A 20,547-nucleotide genomic window follows, 5' to 3' on the forward strand; every position below is an offset into this window, starting at 1 on the left:
TGACTCTATAGGTTCTGGATTGTAGGAATCCTTTAAACCATGTTAGTACTTTTCCTGTAATTCCTATTGAGTCTAGAGTTTGTAGGAGGATGTCATGGTCTACTGGATCAAAGGCTGCGGAGAGGTCTAGTTGTATGATCATCATTTTCTTGCCTGTGCAGAGGTGTTGTCTCGCGATGTCCATGAGTGTTCCTAGTAGGGTCTCAGTGCTGTAGTTGGTTCTGAAGCCAGACTGTGTGGAGTAGAGTAAGTTGTGGTTTTCTAGGTATACGTTTAGGGCTTTAGCTACAAGGCCTTCCATTAGTTTGACATAAAGTGGGATTGAGGCTATGGGTCTATAGTTGGATGGTTCGTCCGTTGCTCCTTTAGGGTCTTTTAGGATTGGAGTTATGATGATTCATAGATGATTCAAGTTCATAGAAAGTGAGGGCATTTGTGAATCTTTCAGCACACATTGCTAGAGATTTTTATCTGAAGCCAGTTGATTGTTATGGGCTCCTTTTTCTAAACTGCAGGCTGGTGAGCGAAATGCTCCAACACTCATTCAGTACCTATGAGCGTTGGAGCATTTACCTCTCCAGCCCACGGAAAGAAGCTCTTACATGGTTTAGTAAAACCCAGCGTACATCAGTGAATGGGAAAGACAAAGGTGAACACGTTTGGTTATAGGATTTCTACAACTCTTTTAATTACATTGATAAAAGGAGAGTTCATTGCTTTCAAGCATTAATTTGGCTAATATGATGGGATTGCTTTGTCAACTATGAAGGCAAAATTCAGACCGTGGTGGTAAGTGGCTTGTAGGCCTCTCACAGCTATGGGCTGAATTACCCAGGATGTTCAATACTGGGGCATGCGTGGCTCCTGGCATTGAATATCTGGGTATGTGCGCTGACCTGGAAGTTAGCTGGGCACCGGCTGATATTCAGACCAGTGCCTGATTAGCTCATTGCATAAAGTTAGGACAGCCTTTTTGCTGTCCAAACTTTACAGACTAGCTTAGCTGGTTAGTGGACTGAAAATCGCCACAAACTGGCTAAGTAAATGCTGGCTCAGCTCCGGACTGCCTCTAACCTAGTGCCAGAATTGCTGTTTAGCAGAGATATTCAGCAAGAGTCTCTCCTTTTGAATATTGACCCCTATGAATTCAGTAACTATACCCACACATAATGTGTAAACGTCCAATCAACACTATAAGGAACATATGATCTGTGGTCAGAAAGCAGATGTAGGCTGGGTCTACAAGTTCATTTACAATGGACTGGACTCTGTAGCTAGGGGGCAATTTTCAAAAGGAATTCTATGGGTAACCTGGGGTTTTCCCTCCAGTGTGATGTTAAGGATAGAGCAATGGTGGACTGATTCAGGTACATACAAGGATTTCATTTTGAAATCCTTGTGAGTTATTTACCTTGCATGCTTTGTACCTGATCCACCAGCTGTTATGGGATTTTAAAACTGAAACTCCAGGGGGGAGGTTCTCCTTGAAATTCTGCTAGCAGACCATGCGTACTTTAAGAGTCTGAAAATTAGACTGTTAAAATATATGTTTATTTGTTTATGTTGTGCAAATTTTTACCCACCAAATCATGGAGTGGGGGGGGGGGGGAGAGGGGGACTTCCCACCTTCAGCAGAGTATAGTAAAACTCATACATCAACACATCCTTTGCACAATAAACTATAGCATCAACAGATAATTTAAGACAGACATTTAAGATCAAATAAACTATAAAAAGTACAATTCATGTTGCTAGCATTCAAGATGGGTATGGTTTAGCTGTTAGGTGCAGGAAGATCACACACAGTTCTTGATGATTCAGTGCATACATTTGTGCTTTTATTATCTGGTGTGGTACATGACATAACTTGTTCTACCAGTTTCAGGCATTTAACAATGCACTTAGGGCTCCTTTTATCAAGGTGCGGTAGGCAGTTAATGCGCGAAATACTGCGCGTTCAACCGCCTGCCGTGCTAGTCGCTAACGCCTCCATTGACGAGGTGTTAGTTTTTAGGCTTGCCGCGGGGGTTAGCGTGTGATGAAATGTCTGACGCACTAACCCCCATAGCGCGCCTTGATAAAAGGAGCCCTTAGATTTACAATATCTCAAGTATAGACTTAGAAAGTCACTTTTGAAATGATTTACATGGCTCAAAAGTTTTTTTACACAAGCTAATTAACTGCCCAGAAATAGCTAAGAAGAAAAAAAAAAAATTTAATTGAATCAGGTTGGGCAGACTGGATGGACCATTCAGATCTTTATGTGCCGTCATCTACTATGTTGCTATGAAAAATACCCTCTCAAAGGGGCTAAATATTAAGGATGGGTAGCCCATACATTTTCAAAAGCTTAAGTGACCTGACCCCATTTTAATGGGTAAAACAAACACATGACCCAAGTTTCCAAGTTCCAAGTTTATTTACAATTTGATATACCAGCCATCAAACAGGTATCTGGATGGTTTACAATTCCTAAAGTTAGAGGTTAAAAAATTGCAATTAAAAAAAATAAAATAAATAAATTAAAAAATTTAAATGGGGAAACATAAAAACCCCTGGGCTGCTGTAATCTCCTGCTTCCCATCGAACATACTTGGGCCTGGATATAGCATCCCTGCAGGGGCTGATAATGTGTTCGTGGTCATCACCCCAAAGGGTGAATGTCATGACTTCATATATGTTTGCTGGCTTTGCTATTCTAAGCACTAGAGCTGCTCTTTGAGTCGCTCTTTAAAGCTTTCAAATTCACGCTGAGGATGCTCCTTATGTTAAAAATTTAGATTTATATATTTTTGGTGGAGTCTAAGGAGTTAACTTTCCTGCAATGCCCTAGAGCACGCCCAAATTATATTTTGGTGTCTTTTAAGGATATTTTGTCTTGAGGTTTTTGCTATAATGACCTCATATATGGCCATGAACCAAAGACTGGGAAGCATTATACTAGGTGATTTCTTTTGTCCAGTTTTTCATTCCCTCACCTTTGTGTTCACCCTTTCAAAGCATTACTCAGCTGGAAAGGATATCCACTGTGTGGATCTCTGGGCTTCATTCCAGCAGCCAATATCAAGCCAAATGCAAACTATGAGTAGATCCTACTAAACATTTGACCTCCCCTTAGCACTTCAGAATGTTTGCAATGGAATTATAAAGCTGTTCTATTTTAATATAAATTTTTTGTTTTCAAATTTCTTATTTCTCACTGCAGCAAATTCTAGGCACTTGGGATTAAAATATCCTAGATGCTCAGAGGCAGACTCTAAACAAGCATATTCTTTGCCTTCATGGGAACAAGAGGATGTGTTCACTGAACTCAGCATCCCTTTAGGTATGTCCAGCGCACTTCATTGTATTTTGAAGAGCAGGTTATGCAACTTTGATCTTCTGTCCTTGGCCCATGGAAACATGTTATGCATTTTTACTTTTTTTTTCTCTGAAATTACAGGGGTGGGATGCGTTGATTAATGTCAAGGAAGATAGAATTCATTATGTGAAAACGAGGAATTCCATGTTTTCTGTTGTTGGAGTAAAACTTTGGAATTCTCTTCCAGGGGCTTTGAGATTGTGTGGAAATCACATGTGGTTCAAGAAAGTAAAGAGGGGGGGTGAGTGAATCCAAGGTGGAGAGTGGCAGATAGAAAGGGAGGAGGATGCAGGACAAGGGAAGTGAAAGAGGAGGGAGATGAAGGGGAATAGCAGAGTACAAAGAAAGGGGGATGGAAGGGAGGGTGAGTTCAAGAGAGTGAGAGGTTGAGGAAGTGAATACAAGGCAGCAGGGATAGAACATGGAGAAGGGAGAAATTATGTCAAAAGGCAGAAACTCCTCCAAGCCCCAACATACACCTATATACCCACCCACTCTCCTCTACATACACCCCATATCCCCATCCCCACAGAAACACAACTATACTTTTAAGATAAACACAAATATATACGTTTATTAAAATTTGATATACCACCATAGCATAGTTTACAATACACAGTGGTTTACAATTCACAGTGGTTTACAATTCATACTGGTTTACAATTCACAGTGGTTTACAATACAATATATCATAAGAAAGAACTCCATCAATATATAGAGACAGATCTATCTAAAATCTAAACAATGATCAAGTACAATTTTGTAATATTGTTTCTCCAAGCCAATCCTTGATTATCTCCCGGACAACTTCAGTAAATATTATCATTCTGTGGAATATCTTGTTCAAATGCTAAATTAAATTAACACACCCGCCAATCAAAGAAGTTAAACGGAAAAAACTACATGATGGCCTCCTAGCCTCTCAAGCAGCAAAAATAGACAACCAAATCCCCAACCTTCTGATAATGACCTCAGATTATAAAACTTTCTGAAAACAAATAAAGACTATACTTTTCAAAAAATCCCTGAAAAAGTCCTAACCTCTCAAGCTTCCTTCTTTCATCCCTCTAACCCCCAAATCAACCTGCTCTACTCTTTTTTTCCCCCAAAAGGACCAGAAATCTTTTTGTAAAACACTCTCTTTAACTCTTTTGTAATCTGCCTTGAACCGCACAGTAATGGTGGAATAGAAATCCCTAATGTAATGTATGTTTACAAAAGTTTTTTAAAAGCCTTAAAATTTAATTCCAAATGGATCTGTCTTGGCAATTGATTCCATAGATTTGGCACTAGATAGAAGAAAGCTTTAGATCTAGTAAATTCCAACTTTGTTCTTCTAACTGATGGTATGACCAACCTATTTTCCTGTAATGATCTCAATGTTCGTAATGGAGAATATGGAATCGTAAGCGAATTCAGATAACTTGGTTGTTGCAAATGCAATGATTTATGTGTCAGCATTGAGATTTTAAAATGAATTCTATATGATATTGGCAACCAATGATAAGAAAGATATAATGGCATTCGTTACATGATCAAATTTATCTTATATGATCAAATTTATCTTATAACTCCTCGAGTCCTGACTCTACCAGAACCGCCTAAAGGTATAAACTATCCTTCCCCTCTCTACACGGTATTCGCTATGCAGGCAAACTGGGAAAATCCCTTCTCTTCAGAATCACAGGTCTTTGGAACGACCTTACTACCCCGCTGCTGAACCTGGGCTCCCTCCAATTATTCCGCAAGCAACTGAAAACCTGGCTTTTCACTAAAATGTAATTCTATCCCCCCTTACTCTTCTCTTCTATATATAAGTTCATGTAAACCTTTTTTTTCCTTCTCTTCCTATATTTTAAGTTCTTGTAAACCGTGCCGAGCTCCACAACATCCGTGGAGATGATGCAGTAAATAAACTTAAGATTTAGTTTAGTTTATGAGCCAAAAGTTTGATACCTGTATTTTGCAATGTTTGAAGTTGCCTAACATTAAACTTTCATAAACAGCATATTTATATTGCAATAATCAATTTTAGAAATTATAAATGCATGAATCAATGTATGAAAATTCTTGTTCTCACAATAATGCCTAATAGAGCGAAGTGACCTGATGGCATAAAAACCCTTCATCATGATCTCTGATATCTGTTCATTAAAGGTGAGATGCCCTTGTGACACTCTTGAAGAAAGTATCCTGTGCAAGACTTTACACAGGAAGTTCGGAGGGGGTGGCATAAGGCTGCTCTTTCTTCCCTTTAGAGATGGCTTGACAGAAGGTGGCAGCAACAGCATGGGTGGTAGTATGCAGATAAAACCAGAAGAGAGAAGATGCTGGGGGAGGGAAAGGTCAATGTTGGACACTTAGAGGGGGGTTGGGAAAGGGAAAAGCTAGACATCTGAGGGGGGGGTAAGGAAGGGAAGAGGAGGAAAGGGGAAATATTGGACACATGGGCAAAGGACCTTGCTGCCCCTGGGAGGCACAGAGCTGAAGCTTTGCCTAGGATGTCAGATGCCCTTTGACCAGCCCTGAATTGCTCCCATGCAAGGCCAACCTAACCATTAGCAAACTAGACAGATGCCTAGGGTAGGATGTGGGAGCAGCAAACAGCAGCACTGAAAGCCACACAAACTCAGAGAATATCAGCCTGTGTTTTTAACTGTGTAATATTTAAAAGTTTGTTATTCAAAGACATGTTTTGGCAAGACCATTCTTGCAGACTGATATTGAAGTAATCATGATTAATGAAATCTTGTAGGGGCCTTAAGAGCCTGAAAGCTAATTTGGGGTGAGGCGCAAGGCTGAAGGTTGGCTATTGTTGCCAAATAAGCTTGCACTGGCCCTGCTCCCATGTGATTCTCCCTCTTTCTTTTCAGTAATAATATATAAATATCCTTGTGCAAATTTGCAGAATAAACTCTAAGAATAAGACAGCTTAATCAGCTGGAACCAATGTATTAGAAACCTGGTTATAGCAAGCAGATGTTATTGTATTTGATTGGTGGTGTTACCAAATGACTGTCATCAGGGACTTAGAAGCCTATTTTTCTCAGAGGTATTAGAACTATAAGTCCATGCATGAAATATAGTGAAAAGACTGGTTCAACCTGTCCATGACGACTTGGAACCATCTGGTTATCCTAAAGCTCAGAGCTTAGTAGAAAAATATTTTGCTCATAAAAAGTGCAGATAGCAGGAGTCTGAATATATTACAGAGCACTGGGTTGTTGGGTTTTTGTTTTGGTTTTTTTCTAAGGTATTGCTCATTTGGTGATGGATGGAAATAATTTGTAGTGCCATGTCAGCAGGGCTCCTATTTACCACCTGCTACATAGAACCTGACTGTAAAGCCATGCATATTACATTTTTCTCAGCCCTGCCACCAAGTAATATTTGAATCCAAACTGTATACAGCCTTGGTTATTAATTGCAGGTTTGCTAGCACCTAAAAAAATTGTTTTAACATCTGATTAAGACTGAAGTGACCCCAGACCCTCAGTTCTTAAGTCATTCAGTCTCAAAGGCTTACATAATTAAAAGGACAGGTGTTTACCAGTGTCATTTAAAGTATTGTCAATGTACTTAAGAAAAGGTAAAGGTAGATGCATATTTTGATACTTGAGTACTTCTACTCCTTACTTAATGTCCGAGCTCTGTTCATACGACTAGGTCGTTAAGCAAATTGTCTGTTAAGTGAGGAGTGTCTGACGATCGCTTCTGCCTCCCAAATCTTAAAGCCCTGATGGTCTTGCGAGACTGCCGTGGGATCTTGCAGCAGCCATTTTTAATCACTGCTTTCATGGGGCAGGAGGGTAGGAAGATCACTCCTGCCCCACTTGACACTGGTCTTAAGTTTGGTCGGTCGTTAAGTGAGGAGTAGCTGTAAAAGTAACAAGTATTATGAAAAACAAATTAAAAATGTACTCAAGTAAAAGTTAAAAACTAAGGCTTGGATTCTCTAACCAATGTCAATTTTTGAGGCGCTGGTAGGCACCCAAACTCAGTTAAAAATGCCATTCAAATGACATTTTTTACTCAGTTCCAGTCGGCACCGGAATCACACCTACATAGCCACTATGGGTGTGGCTAACACCAGAAGTGGTGTTAAGCAGCCTAACGCACCTACATAGGTGAAATTCACAGCAAAGATAAGCGCCGGAAAAGTAAGGATGGAAAACCCTGGCCTAGTTACTATACAACATTGGGGTCAACTGACTGGCTTACTCCTAATTATCACCACATTATTTGAAGGCATGTCCAAACACTAATCAAGTGCAAGGCAAGAAAAGGAGCATATGAATAATCCATACTTTTTAAATCCTAGCACCATTTGATTCAAGTAAAACTCTGATGCCTCAGTCTGTCCTCCTTACTTCCATTGTTTTCAATGGGAGTAAAACCTGGATGTCTCAATCTGTCCTCCTTTTTTTTAACAAAACCAAGGAACCCCCCCCCTCACACACACACACACACACAAATAGTAAAAGAGTGAGGATGGAACTGCACACATCAGCCAGATATAAAATGAGTAAATAAGTGTTTATTAATTGAAAAGTCAATCAGTCTTTTATTAGGTATTGAGTCCAATCTTTGTCACAGATCTGACACGGTCCATGTTTCAGCATTAAAGCCTGTCTCATGGGTACAAAAAACATCCAGTAGGTGGCAGACTTATACTATCGATGGTAAGATTGAGAATGCCTTATCCAATTATTCTAGAGCAATGCCAAAAAAATAAATCCTTCCATCAATAGTATAAGACTGCCACCTACTGGATGTTTCTTGTACCCCTGAGGCAGGCTTTAATGCCGAAACACAGACTGTGTCAAGTCTGCGATAAAGTAAGGAGAGTACATGTTGCTATCTTCAGAACTGTATTTGGGATAGATCGCTTTGAAAAGAGAAAAGACCCCTGAGGCAGGCAAGAGCCGAAACACTGGCCGTGTCGAGTCATATATTTTGAAATAAAGTATTTTTGTCCCAGTTATAAAGGAAGCTTCACTCTTGTTGGGTGGTGGTGTTTTCTGCATGCCATAATGTAGGAAATGATGTCATGTTATTGCTAATTGGAAATACCAGGCATTTAACTTTTTTTTTTTTGTATCAGGTGTGGAATTTGTAGTGCCCAGAACGGGGTTTTACTGCAAACTCTGTGGTCTTTTCTACACAAGTGAGGAGACAGCAAAGACAATTCACTGTCGAAGTACAGTTCATTATAAAAACCTTCAGGTAACAAGGACCTGCACTCCAGAACATTCACAGTGCTTCTTTGCCTATGTTGTTAGGCTATTTGGGAACTGCTTTTTTCTCTTGTTTACTTTATGCAGTGGGTGATAATCAGGAGAATTCTTATTGGGTTTGTTTTTGAAAAAAACAAACAAACCCAAATTGCAATATTATTCAAGTTTAGCATAAGGTTTAATTTTATTTTGATCTCAAAGTTATTCCTTAGCTGTGGCCACTGCAGGCTAAAGTTTCACCTGTCAATTTTCAAAGTGCTTTAACCAGACAGGAGAACCTCCTGCCCAGTTAAATCACTTATTCATGCCTAAACCCTGAATCAGCAACATTTAACCAGACCGTACTCTAACCAGCAGTCTGAGTGCAGTGCCTGGGTAGAACCAGTATCTAATCAGTTAATGGCAATATTCAGACTGCTTATCGGTTACCATACGTATAGGGTTACCAGATGTCTGGGAAAACCCAGACATGTTCTCTTTTTAGAGGACTGTCTGGGTGCCCAGATGGACTTTCCAGATGTGGCCTGGTGGAGAATAAAGACAAGGCTTTGTGGGGGTGAGACCAGGGCATAAGAGGGTGGGGCTGTGGGCAGGGCCATGTGTCCTGGTTTCTGTCAGAAAATCTGGTAACCCTAAGTAAGTACTGTGAGGCTGTCACTACAGGTCACATCAACCATTTTGATAATGGAACCACGATAGGCAGCAGTGAATGGATATCACGCCTGTCTGTAGGGCTCAGTAGACCACCAGGAGGCCACAAGGTATGCCTGGAGTGGGGGAGGGCACTGGGTAGGGGGGTCATGGGTCAAGTCTTATGCAGGTCTCTCAGCCAGGACATAGGTAATTAACCCTGGATATTCAATGCCAGTGTTCTGACATTGTGCTGACTATAGCTTTACTAGACAGTTTACAGCTTCCCTGAACAGTCTTTGTAGATTTCCTCACTGAAATCTCCTCAGGCTTTTCTACTAAAACAGGACTTCTCTGAATGGCCAAACACTATTGAACTCACTCTGAGTTATATTGGCAATTGTATGAAGTTCCTATTCAGTTAACCCTTACTTCTGTAATCTTAGTGTTATCAGCCAGACTCTGTAGTTCTTGAACAACTTTCTTTAATAACATGAAGTAAAGAATAAACACTTACAATTGATGACTTCAAGGCAGTTCAACTTTGTCACAGAATCTTCTTACTCTACCAGCCCCTCCTATCCAAAAAGGAGCTGAGAGTATGTCCACATCTTGTGAAAATAACACTGTTCTCCAGACTTAAATATTGTAATCTAAGCTGTATTCGATTGTTAGAAATAAAGGGTGAAAACCTGGTGGGAGAACAATGCCAGATTCAGGTTCTCATACAGCCATGCAGTCTACAAATATGGAAATTGTTCTTCCTCAGACTGAAGAAGAAGGATGGGCTTAAGCTCTGTGGATGCAGCCTAGCTCTCTGGGAGAAGCAAAAACTCTCTGGGGATTTAAGTCAACAGAGCACACTTTACTTATACATTTAACATAAACACTTAAACTTGTTCTTATACAAGAACTGAGCAAATGCAAAATGGGGGCAGAATAGACATGACTCAGCAGAGAATATCTGCGACTAAATCTGCCCACAGTTTACCAATCTATCCATAATACTCAGCACAGCACCTTAATTTATGCAATTTTCATAGACATTAGCAAAATAAAAATTAAATTAAATAATAGGGCAAGATGGAAACATCCAAGGATCTTTAGCACTCCCAGTCCCTGAGGATCACCAACAGGCCAGGTTTTCAGGATATCTGTAATAAATATGCATAAAGGAGATCCACATGCCTACTGCCTTCACAGTAGTTAAATCGCTGTCATGCATATTCATTAGGGGTATCTGAAAACCTGATCTGTTAGTGGTCTTCAAGGACTGGGAGTGATGACCACAGTTCTAGGATATAGGGGAAATTTAGAGAGGTTGTGGAAGTTGCAATGTTAGTTCTGTCCAGTCATTCTTTGAAGTGAGTGGGAAGCTGGTAACTGCAGGCTTTACGGAGGAAGTGAGTCGAATCCCTACTAAAGAATGAAGGAGTATCCAGGAGCATTCTGAGCCAGAATCATGCCCCCTAGTGCTCCTTCCACTATACTACAGCTACTGAAGACAAGACAGTAAATGGGGAGCAATTTTTGCATCCCCATCTTCCTTTTGCCTTAAGTAGCCTCACCACCTGCACAGCCCTTAGGATGGCCCTGGGAGTTATTGAATCTGTCAATTTACTGGATCTGAGGCAGCATTAGGTTTTATCATAGGGAGAGAGTAGAAAAAGATCAAGCACCCTCTTTCCAACGGGAGGATAATTTTATAACATAAGAATAGCCAGACTGGGTCAGATTAATGGTCTATCTAGCCCAGTATCCTGTTTCCACAGTAGCCAATCCAGGTCACAAGTACCAAGCAGAAACCCAAATAGTAGCATCATTCCACACAGTGATGTAAGGGTGAGGGGCGCCCAGGGTGGTGGCACCTCTCCCCCATTGCATGCAGTGCCTTCCCTTATAACTTTTTGGCGCTCTCTCTGACGTCACTTCCTAGGTGCAGGTCCTGGAAGTGACATCACAGAGAGTGTCAAAAAGGAAAAAGGTATGGGGGAACATAAGGGGCGCACGCGGCACGGAAAGGAGTGGGGTGCAGGCGGGTGGGCGAGTGGGGAGCGAGCAGGCAGGGGAGTGAATGGGCTGGATGGGGGTTGAGAGGAGGAGGAGTGCTGCCACGCCCTTAGGAAGACCACGCCTTCTATGCCACTGATTCCACGCTACCAATCCCAGGGCAAGCAGTGGCTTTCCCTATGTCTATCTCAATAACAGACTATGCTTTTCTTCTAGGAAGTTGTCCAAACCTTCTTTAAAACCAGCTACACTAACCACTGATACCACATCCTCTGGCAATGCATTCCAGAGGTTAACTATTTTCTGAGTGAAAATATATGTTGTCCTACTAGTTTTAAAAGTATCTCCCTATAACTTTATTGTGTGTAGCCTAGTCTTTGTAATTTTTGATGGAGTAAAAAATCGATTCACTTGTACCTGCTCTACACCACTCAGGATTTTGTAGACTTCAATCATATCTCCCCTCAGCTGTCTTTTTTCCAAGCTGAAGAGCCCTAACCTCTTTGGTCTTTCCTTACATGAGAGGAGTTCCATCCAGGGCAGGATTAATTTCGTCGAGGGCCCCTAGGCACACAAGTACACTGGGCCCCCCTGCCCTGCCCCGCCCCACCCCACCATGCGCCCAGGCGGAAACAGGAAGCTGCGTCAGAGGGAAGCTTTGGGCAAGCAGCACCGCTTGCACAATTACAGTTCCCGTTGCCTTTCTTACCCGCGTTGCTTACTTGTCTTACTTTCCGTCGATTGGGGGGGGGGGGGGCCGTATTGCCGATCGGGATGGAGCCCGCGTTGCTGATCGGGGAGCCTGCGTTGCCGATCAATGCTGGAGGGGCCCATTGCCGTTTGGAAAAAACAATGTTGATGCCCTCCTTCATCGGGCCTCCCTGACCATTTCGGGCCCTAGGCACGTTCCTACTTGGCCTATTGGTTGATCCTGCCATGGTTCCACCCCCTTTATCATCTTGGGCATATAGACACACATATTTACATTTCTTTTATAAGCAAGTACTGAGCATGCCTTTGTAAAACAGACTATTTGAAAGTTCCCAAAAAAAGTTATACCTGCAGGTTGGAGTATTTTGTGCATGATGTTAGAGCCCAAGGTGGTGTATCTGAGGACCATGTCAATTGGTAGAAACATCTATAGTGAAGAGCCATAAAGGGATCAACTAAATTTTGTTCCTTCGTTGGAGTGATGTTAGAGATTGGCATATATGCAATTTTTTAAAATAAATATATCACTATCTTATCCATCCTATACCAGCTCTTTCCCCTGAGAATGTCTAACAGCCTAGCGTTGACTGTCATATACAGAAACAGATCCAAGAACCACACTTATGCATATAGGCAGTCCCAGAGTTACAGACACCCAACTTAAGTACGATTCATACTTAAGAACGCGATCGCGGCTTCATTTGATTTCACTTAGCAGTATTTCCAGTGGCATAGACTCCTAGTCTTCTCCTGCAGCAAGATCAGGAACGATGCATGGCCACACTGAGAACAGTGTGTGCTTGTGCATGATGTACCTTAGAGGGAACACTGGTAGGGACTAGTGCTGCCCGATTCACAATTCACTTTGGGTGAATCGATTCGAATCGATTAAAAAAAAAAAAAAAATCGTCCTCCCAATTCGCTGACTGACCCTCCCCCCTCGCCCCTAAAGCAGGAGCGGCAGCGCTGCCTCTTGCTGGCTGGCCGCTGCCACTCCTGCTTTAAAGGGCAAGGGGGGCAGGTCAGTCGGGAAGTGCTGCTATCCGGCTTCCCCCCTAGCCTCCCGCGCATCCAGGGCTGGATAAAAGGATGGGCCCAATGCGCTGCTACGATGACTGCATGCGGCAGTGGTGGTTCTGTGTATATCTTCCTGTCTCGGTGGACAATGCTGCTGTTGGGGCTTGCCTGCACCGTGGCCCTTCTGCTTGCGGCCCGCCCACCGGCTCCATTTAATTCCGCTCACTGCTGCTGCTACTACAACAGAGCCAGGCGAGTGCAGCCTTCTCTCTGTCAGAATTGATGTCAGGGGAAGGCTTATGGACCGGCGGGTGCAATCACTGCACGCGCCTGGCCCTTTTGGAGTTGCGGCAGCAGCGGGGTGTATGTGTGTGTGTGTTAAACGGAGTCAGCTAGCAGCGGCGAGCGGTGGCGGGCAGGGGGTGAGTGGCGGGAGGCGGAATCGGTAGCAATTCTGTGGAATTGGTGCTAATCTGTGGAAAGGCAGGCAGGCAGGCTTCGGGGGGAGGATCCTGCAACTCTTGCCATGAGACTGGACCCACAGCAGCACAGCATTTCTTCTGCTGCCATCAGACTGCTGCACGATTAATAAAAAAAGAGATCAAGTGTAGGCAGCCTCAATCAGCCTGAGAGGAGAGCTGAGGGGAAGGAAGCAAGGAGTGAAGAGCCAATAGTACTAGGCTATGGAGTGAAAAAGTAATGAACGAAGGATGGGAATGAGAAAGGAGATAGGAAGAAAAATGTAGGGTTGAAAAGAGGATAAAGAGTATTTGGAGAGAGGGATGGAGTGAGCAGAGAAAAATGTCTGGTGGGAGAAAGGGAAAGAAAGAACAGTGAAGAGAAGAAGTAGAGAAGCAAGAAGGGGGAAAGAAGTAAATAAGAAAATGGGTTAATGCGGGCGGGGCAGGGCATGGTGGGGTAGACTAGGCACGGGGGTGCAGGCCTTCAAGAGGGGGACAGGCCTTCAGGGATGGTGGCACAGGCCTTCAGGTGGGACAGGCAGGCCTTTGGGGGAGGGGGGGTGCAGGCCTTCAGGGGGGCCCTGATATAGAAGTACACGGAGGGAGGGAAAGGGGGGTTCAAAGAGACGTGCATATGCCGGACTCTGGGGGGAAGAAATAATGGGTCTAAACACAGAGAAGAGGGAGAGAGATGGTGGGCAATGGGATTTAGGGAGGGAAGGAACAGGAAGGGAGATAAGTTGGACACAAGGGATGGTGTGGAGGGGGGATAGAGATACTGGATAGGAGAGTAGTTGGGAAAAGAAAGGGCGATATGGTGGACCCTGGGGTGGTGGGGAAGGAGGGAGAGATGTTGGATGAAAGGGTAGTTGAGAAAAGGTGGATCTGTGGATGGAGACAAAAAAAAGGAAAGAGCCAGACTTCCAGAGCAGGGAAGGGAAACAGAAGGGGAGGACAGAGATGGCAGATGGATGGTTAGCATGGAGAAAGAAGAAAGAAGGAGACCCTGGCAAGCAAGTTATCAGAAGACAACCAGAGCCTGGGACCAACAAGATCTGAATAATGACCAGACAACAAAAGGTAGAAAAAATAATTTTATTTTCTGTTTTGTGATTAAACTATGTCAGATTTGAAACGTGTATCCTGCCAGAGCTGGTGTTAAACCGCAAACATGAGCTAGGATTTAACAGAGAGAGGAAGTCTTTTATGTTTGTTTATTTTGTTTACACCACAGCACCAGTGTGGCTAGGAGAAGGCAAAGGGGGTGAGGAAGCTATAAAATAAACCCACCAGGATGTTTGAAAAAAAAAACCAAAAAACAAACCACCCAATTGGGCAGGAAAATCGAATCGAATAATCGATTCAATAGGCTGAATCAAATCGAATTGAAATTTTTTTTCCTGAATCGGGCAGCACTAGTAGGGACAGTTGGCCCTTTTGTCAGCTGGGAGCAGAGGTAAGCAGCAAGAATCTTGGGGCATCTAATCTACTTTGCCTTCACTAACACTATAACATTTCTGTCTGCTCTCAAGGGAAAAATATGCAGTTTGTCATTAGAGCAACAAGTGCTCCGCTGGTGTTACTGAAGCACAAAGACAGATGCATCTTTTGACTGACTGATATCTGCCTGGCCACTTTTCAAGCGGAGAAGCCTAAATCCATTCATCTGCATGTTTCACCTCCAGTAATACTTTGCTCAGTAACGTGCTCTAGTGATTTAATCTTCTGTGCCTTAGTTATTATTTCAGGACCCAGTACTTAAAAGGACTTATCTGGTAGCAGGCTGCAAGCAAGGAAGGCTACTGCTTATCCCTTAGCTTAGCTCGGTTGCATGGAATCTTGTTATCTTTTAGGAGTCTGCCATGTACTTGAGACCTAGATTTAATAATAATAATAATAATAACTTTATTCTTATATACCGCCATACCCATCGAGTTCTAGGCGGTTTACAACAATTAACAAATGGTCTGCATTGACAAGCTTATTTACAACATGTTACAAGCAGATTTACAAACAAATTACCTGTAGATTTACAGTAAATTACAACAATTTACAATTTACAACAGACAGCAATGGTTACCACAATTTACAGTAGTCTGCAATGAAAGGGAGATGTATAACAGTTTAGCTGAAAATTGTGGATTAGATCGGACTAGACAAGGGAAGAGGAGAGAGGGTTTTACCACGGTTGGAAGCAGAATTCTGGGCTACACGGACCATTGGTCTGGCCCAGTTTGGCTATTAAGTTCTTAATAGAAATTGTTTGATTATGGCGGTATAGAAGAATAAAGTTATGTTATGTTAAATACTACTTATCATTTCTATAGCACAACTGAACAGATGCAGTGCTGTACACCAAACGTGTAAGAGACAGCTCCTGCTCGATGGAGCTTATATTCTAATCAAGACAGACAAACAGAACAAATAAGGGATTAGGGAACTACTTATGGTGGGAATGATAAAACAGAATGGAAGGGCAACTTTCCATTGGTTCTCAGGAGGAAAGCTACATGCTGTAATATACATGTTAACCAGTGGGCCATATAAATTGGTGCTAATCTGTGGAAATTTTTAAAAACAAATAAAAGAACTTTAAACATTATTCTTCCTTCAATCAGTAACCAATGATCAGAAATGCTGAACCATCCAATCTAGAGCCCCCTAAAATCATCTCAGCTGCCACATGGATAGAGAATGAGCATTCATTGCACACTGTAGTGCACTTGCAGCTGGTTTCGGTAAATAGCACTCAAATTCAACACCCAAAAAATTGGCACTGAATACTATTCATTTCAAGATTGGTGCCCTTTATAGAAGAATGCTTAACCCCAGAATCCATGCTCAGCTTTGGACACGAGGAGTTACACCAGATGAAACTAGGTATAAATTCTGGTGTGCAAGTTGGGCAGTCCATAAATTGGGCACATTTAAGGGAATGCCTCTGACCCATCTATGTCTCTTTCATTGCCTTAGAAACATGATGGAAAATAAAGGCCAAATGGCCCATCCAGTCTGCCCATCCACAGTAACCATTATCTCTTCCTCTCTAAGAGAACCCACATGACTATCCCAGGCTTTCTTAAAATCAGACACAGCCTTGCCCCCTTTGCTGATCCACATGGAAGCACATGGAGGGGCATAATCAAAAGAAATGTCTGAATCCCTAGGCACAGAAAATAGGGAGCAGGGAAATGCCCATTCTCAAAAAAAATATCCAAAATAAGGGCTTTTTTTAGAATGGCTTAAGAACATAAGAATTGCTGCTGCTGGGTCAGACCAGCGGTCCATCATACCCAGCAGTCCGCTCACGCAGCGGCCCTCTGGTCAAAGACCAGTGCCCTAACTGAGACTAGCCTGCCAGCGCACGTTCTTGTTCAGCAGGAACTAGTCTAACTTTGTCTTGACTCCCTGGAGGGTGTTTTCCCCTATGACAGCCTCCAGAAGAGTGTTTCAGTTTTCCACCACTCTGTGGGTGAAGAAGAACTTCCTTACGTTCGTACGGAATCTATCCCCTTTCAACTTTAGAGAGTGCCCTCTTGTTCTCCCTACCCTGGAGAGGGTGAACAACCTGTCCTTGTCTACTAAGTCTATCCCCTTCAGTACCTTGAATGTTTTGATTATGTCCCCTCTCAATCTCCTCTATTCGAGGGAGAAGAAGCTCAGTTTCTCTAATCTTTCACTGTACGGCAACTCCTCCAACCCCTTAACCATCTTGGTTGCTCTTCCCTGGACCCTTTCGAGTAGTACCATGTCCTTCTTCATGTATGGTGACCATCGCTGGACGCAATACTCCAGGTGAGGGCGCACCATGGCCCGATACAGCAGTATGATAACCTTCTCCGATCTGTTCGTGATCCCCTTTTTTATCATTCCTAGCATTCTGTTCGCCATTTTCGCCGCCACCACACATTGCGCAGACGGCTTCATCGACTTGTCGATCAGAACTCCCAAGTCCCTTTCCTGGGAGATCTCTCCAAGTACTGCCCCGGACATCCTGTATTTGTGAATGAGATTTTTCTTACCAACATGCATCACTTTACACTTATCCATGTTGAATCTCATCTGCCATGTTGATGCTTATTCCTCGAGCCTGATTATGTCACATTGCAGATCTTTGCAATCCCCCTGCGTCTTCACTACTCTGAATAACTTCGTATCGTCTGCAAATTTAATCACCTCGCTCGTTGTACCTATGTCCAGATCGTTTATAAAGATATTGAAGAGCACGGGTCCAAGCACCGAGCCCTGCGGCACCCCACTGGTGACGCTCTTCCAGTCCGAGTATTGTCCATTTACCCCCACTCTCTGTTTCCTATGTTCCAGCTAGTTTTTAATCCACATGAGTATTTCACCCTCGATTCCATGGCTCACAATTTTCCAAAGTAGTCGTTCATGCGGAACCTTGTTGAACGTCTTCTGAAAGTCTATCTGCCTGTTTACTCCCTCGAAGAAGTGCAGCAAGTTTGTCAGACAAGATCTGCCTTTGTTGAAACCATGCTGGCTGGTCCTCATCAGACCGTGTCTGTCCATTCAGCAGTTTAATCGCCCAGACCACCACTATGTACATCCTTACAATACATTCCCGACCAAAAAATCACCCAATTCCCAAACACCCAAAACAAGATCTTTTAGGCAAAGGAGGGGCCATCAAATCCCGCCTAAAAGCAGGATTCGATAACCGGCATTTGTCATAAACAACGCCGGTTATAGAATCCTGGAACTGTTGTTCCCCCCTCGCAATGATTGTAGCAGGAGATATGCCCAATCTGTCCTGCAGCAATCCCCTGCGACCCCCCCCCTTAATCTTCCCCGGCAGGAGAAATGCCTAATCTCTCCTGCCGCGAACTCCTTGTGACACACCCCTCTCCCCAAATCTTCCCTGGCAGATGGAGGTGCGGTCCAGCAGGCGTTCGGGGATGGGGGTTGTGTCTGGCATCTCTCCTGCTGCAATCATTGCGAGGGGGGTGGGGAGACAGAGAAGGTGAGCTTCCTGAGCTAGAGAAGCACTCTTGGTTCCTCCCTGCTAATTGACATAAGCCACCACTGTCGCATTCACGCACCCTCCAATCAAAGAAGTCAAACGGAAAAAACTATATGATGGCCTCCTAGCCACTCAAGCAGCAAAACTCGACAACCAAATCTCCAATCTACTACTTATGACCCTAGATTACAAAACATTCAGAAAAAAAGTAAAGACGCTACTTTTCAAGAAATTCCTGCAAACGACTTAATACCACTAGGTCCTTCACACTTCCCAATACCCTCCCGATTCCTCAAAGCAACTTCATCTACTCTTTATCTCCTCTAGAAATACCAGATATCTTCTTCTTGTAATACATTTTTTGTAATTCTTTTGTAATCTGCCTTGAACCGCAAGGCAATGACGGAGAAGACTCTGATTGCCTGGTCCTCCAGAGTCATTTGAAATTTCACCAGGACCAAATGAATGGTCCACAGTTCCAATCGGTTAATTGACCATTTTTGTTGAGAGGGCATCCAATGCCCCTGAATGGGACGACAGATGCAATGGGCTCTCCAGCTGCAGAGACTATCATCTGTCATCACAACACCCCAGATGCAATCTGCAGCAGCATGCCCCCGGAGGAACTGGAATATGCAAGTAAACCTTTGTGAGATCCAGACAGGCAAGGGGCTATGACAGACCGCACTGTCTCCATGCGAGTGTGGGATCCTGAGCGCAGAATTTACGTGCATAAGTCCAGGATTGGCCTCCTTCTACAGCATCTGTAATGATGTGAATTTCATGACAAGGTTTTTACTTATTTATTTAATTTCACATAATTTACAAGACAAATTCTTGTTACAGAAACTCAGGGAGCAAAAATATTACAATAAATCATATCATAGAAAGGAAAAAAAAAAAAGAGAAACAGTTTTTACCCTTCCTTAGACCACAAAACTGTGGGTGTGGACAAAGGAAAATAATGAGTTTTTAGCGCAGACTGGTGAGGTAAGTGCTCCAATGCTCATAGGAATTCTAGGAGTGTCAGAGCATGTACCGCACCAGCCTGCGCTAAAAATCTCTAGCGCAGCTTGATAAAAGGGGCTGTAAGATTGTGAGATCTGCAAAAACAGAAAAAATACCTACTGAACGTAAGCTACTTTGAACTCCTGAGAATAGGCATAAATCCGATTGAATGAATAAAGAGTGATGCACACTAACTGGACTCTTGAGTTTACATGGTCCATGATCCAAAGAAACTGAGATCTGTAGCCCCTGGCCAAGAATGACTGATCTGAAAGCACAGTTACTACCGTAACAGGTGTTATCCAGGGACAGCAGACAGATATTCTCACATGTGGGTGACGTCATCTATGGAGCCCCAGCGCGGACAGCTTTTCAAGCAAACTTGATTGAAGTTTCAAGCTTGCTATGCTGCACCACGCATGTGCATGCCTTCTCCCTCCACTAGAGGGCACATCCCCACCTCGTGGTCCTCAGTTCCATAGCCAGCAAAGAAGCCATCCCTGGGGAGGAGGGCGGGTTGTGAGAATATCTGCCTGCTGTCCCTGGATAACACCTGTTACAGTAAGTAACTGTGCTTTATCCCAGGACAAGCAGGCAGCATATTCTCACATGTGGGTGACCTCCAAGCCAACCAAAAAAGGGCAGGTGGGAGGATGGCAATTTAGGAAAACAGATTACGCAAAACCGATTGGCCAAACCGGCCGTCGCTTCTGGACAACGTATCCAGACAATAGTGGGAGGTGAAAGTATGAACCGAAGACCAAGTGGCAGCCTTGCAGATGTCCTCCACCGGAGTAGACCGGAGGAAAGCGACAGAAGCTGCCATCGCTCGGACTTTATGTCCCGTGACCCGACCATGCAGCGCGAGACCAGCCTGAGCGTAGCAAAAAGAAATACAAGCAGCCAACCAGTTGGACAAGGTGCGCTTGGAAACAGGACGTCCCAATCGATTAGGGTCGAAGGACAAAAATAATTGAGGAACCTTCCAATGAGACTGAGTGCGTTGAAGATAAAAAGCCAACGCCCTCTTACAGTCAAGCGTGTGAAGCGCCACCTCACCAGGATGCGAGTGGGGCTTCGGAAAGAACACCGGAAGAACAATGGACTGATTGAGGTGGAAATCAGACACAA

General features: G+C 43.4%; 1 protein-coding gene across 7 annotated transcripts in view; it reads left to right on the forward strand.

Annotated features, from left to right (window-relative positions):
- Nucleotides 1-20,547, forward strand: part of RBM20 (RNA binding motif protein 20) — a 225,321-nt gene that overhangs the window by 197,275 nt on the left and 7,499 nt on the right. For all 7 annotated transcript variants that reach the window (XM_033943604.1, XM_033943609.1, XM_033943605.1 and 4 more), the window contains 2 exons: nucleotides 3,206-3,325; nucleotides 8,466-8,587. In XM_033943604.1, the coding sequence (XP_033799495.1) occupies nucleotides 3,206-3,325; nucleotides 8,466-8,587 (242 nt within the window). The remainder of the gene's footprint in view (nucleotides 1-3,205; nucleotides 3,326-8,465; nucleotides 8,588-20,547) is intronic.

Source organism: Geotrypetes seraphini, chromosome 4 (assembly GCF_902459505.1).
Source record: "Geotrypetes seraphini chromosome 4, aGeoSer1.1, whole genome shotgun sequence".
Taxonomy (NCBI): Eukaryota; Metazoa; Chordata; class Amphibia; order Gymnophiona; family Dermophiidae; genus Geotrypetes; species Geotrypetes seraphini.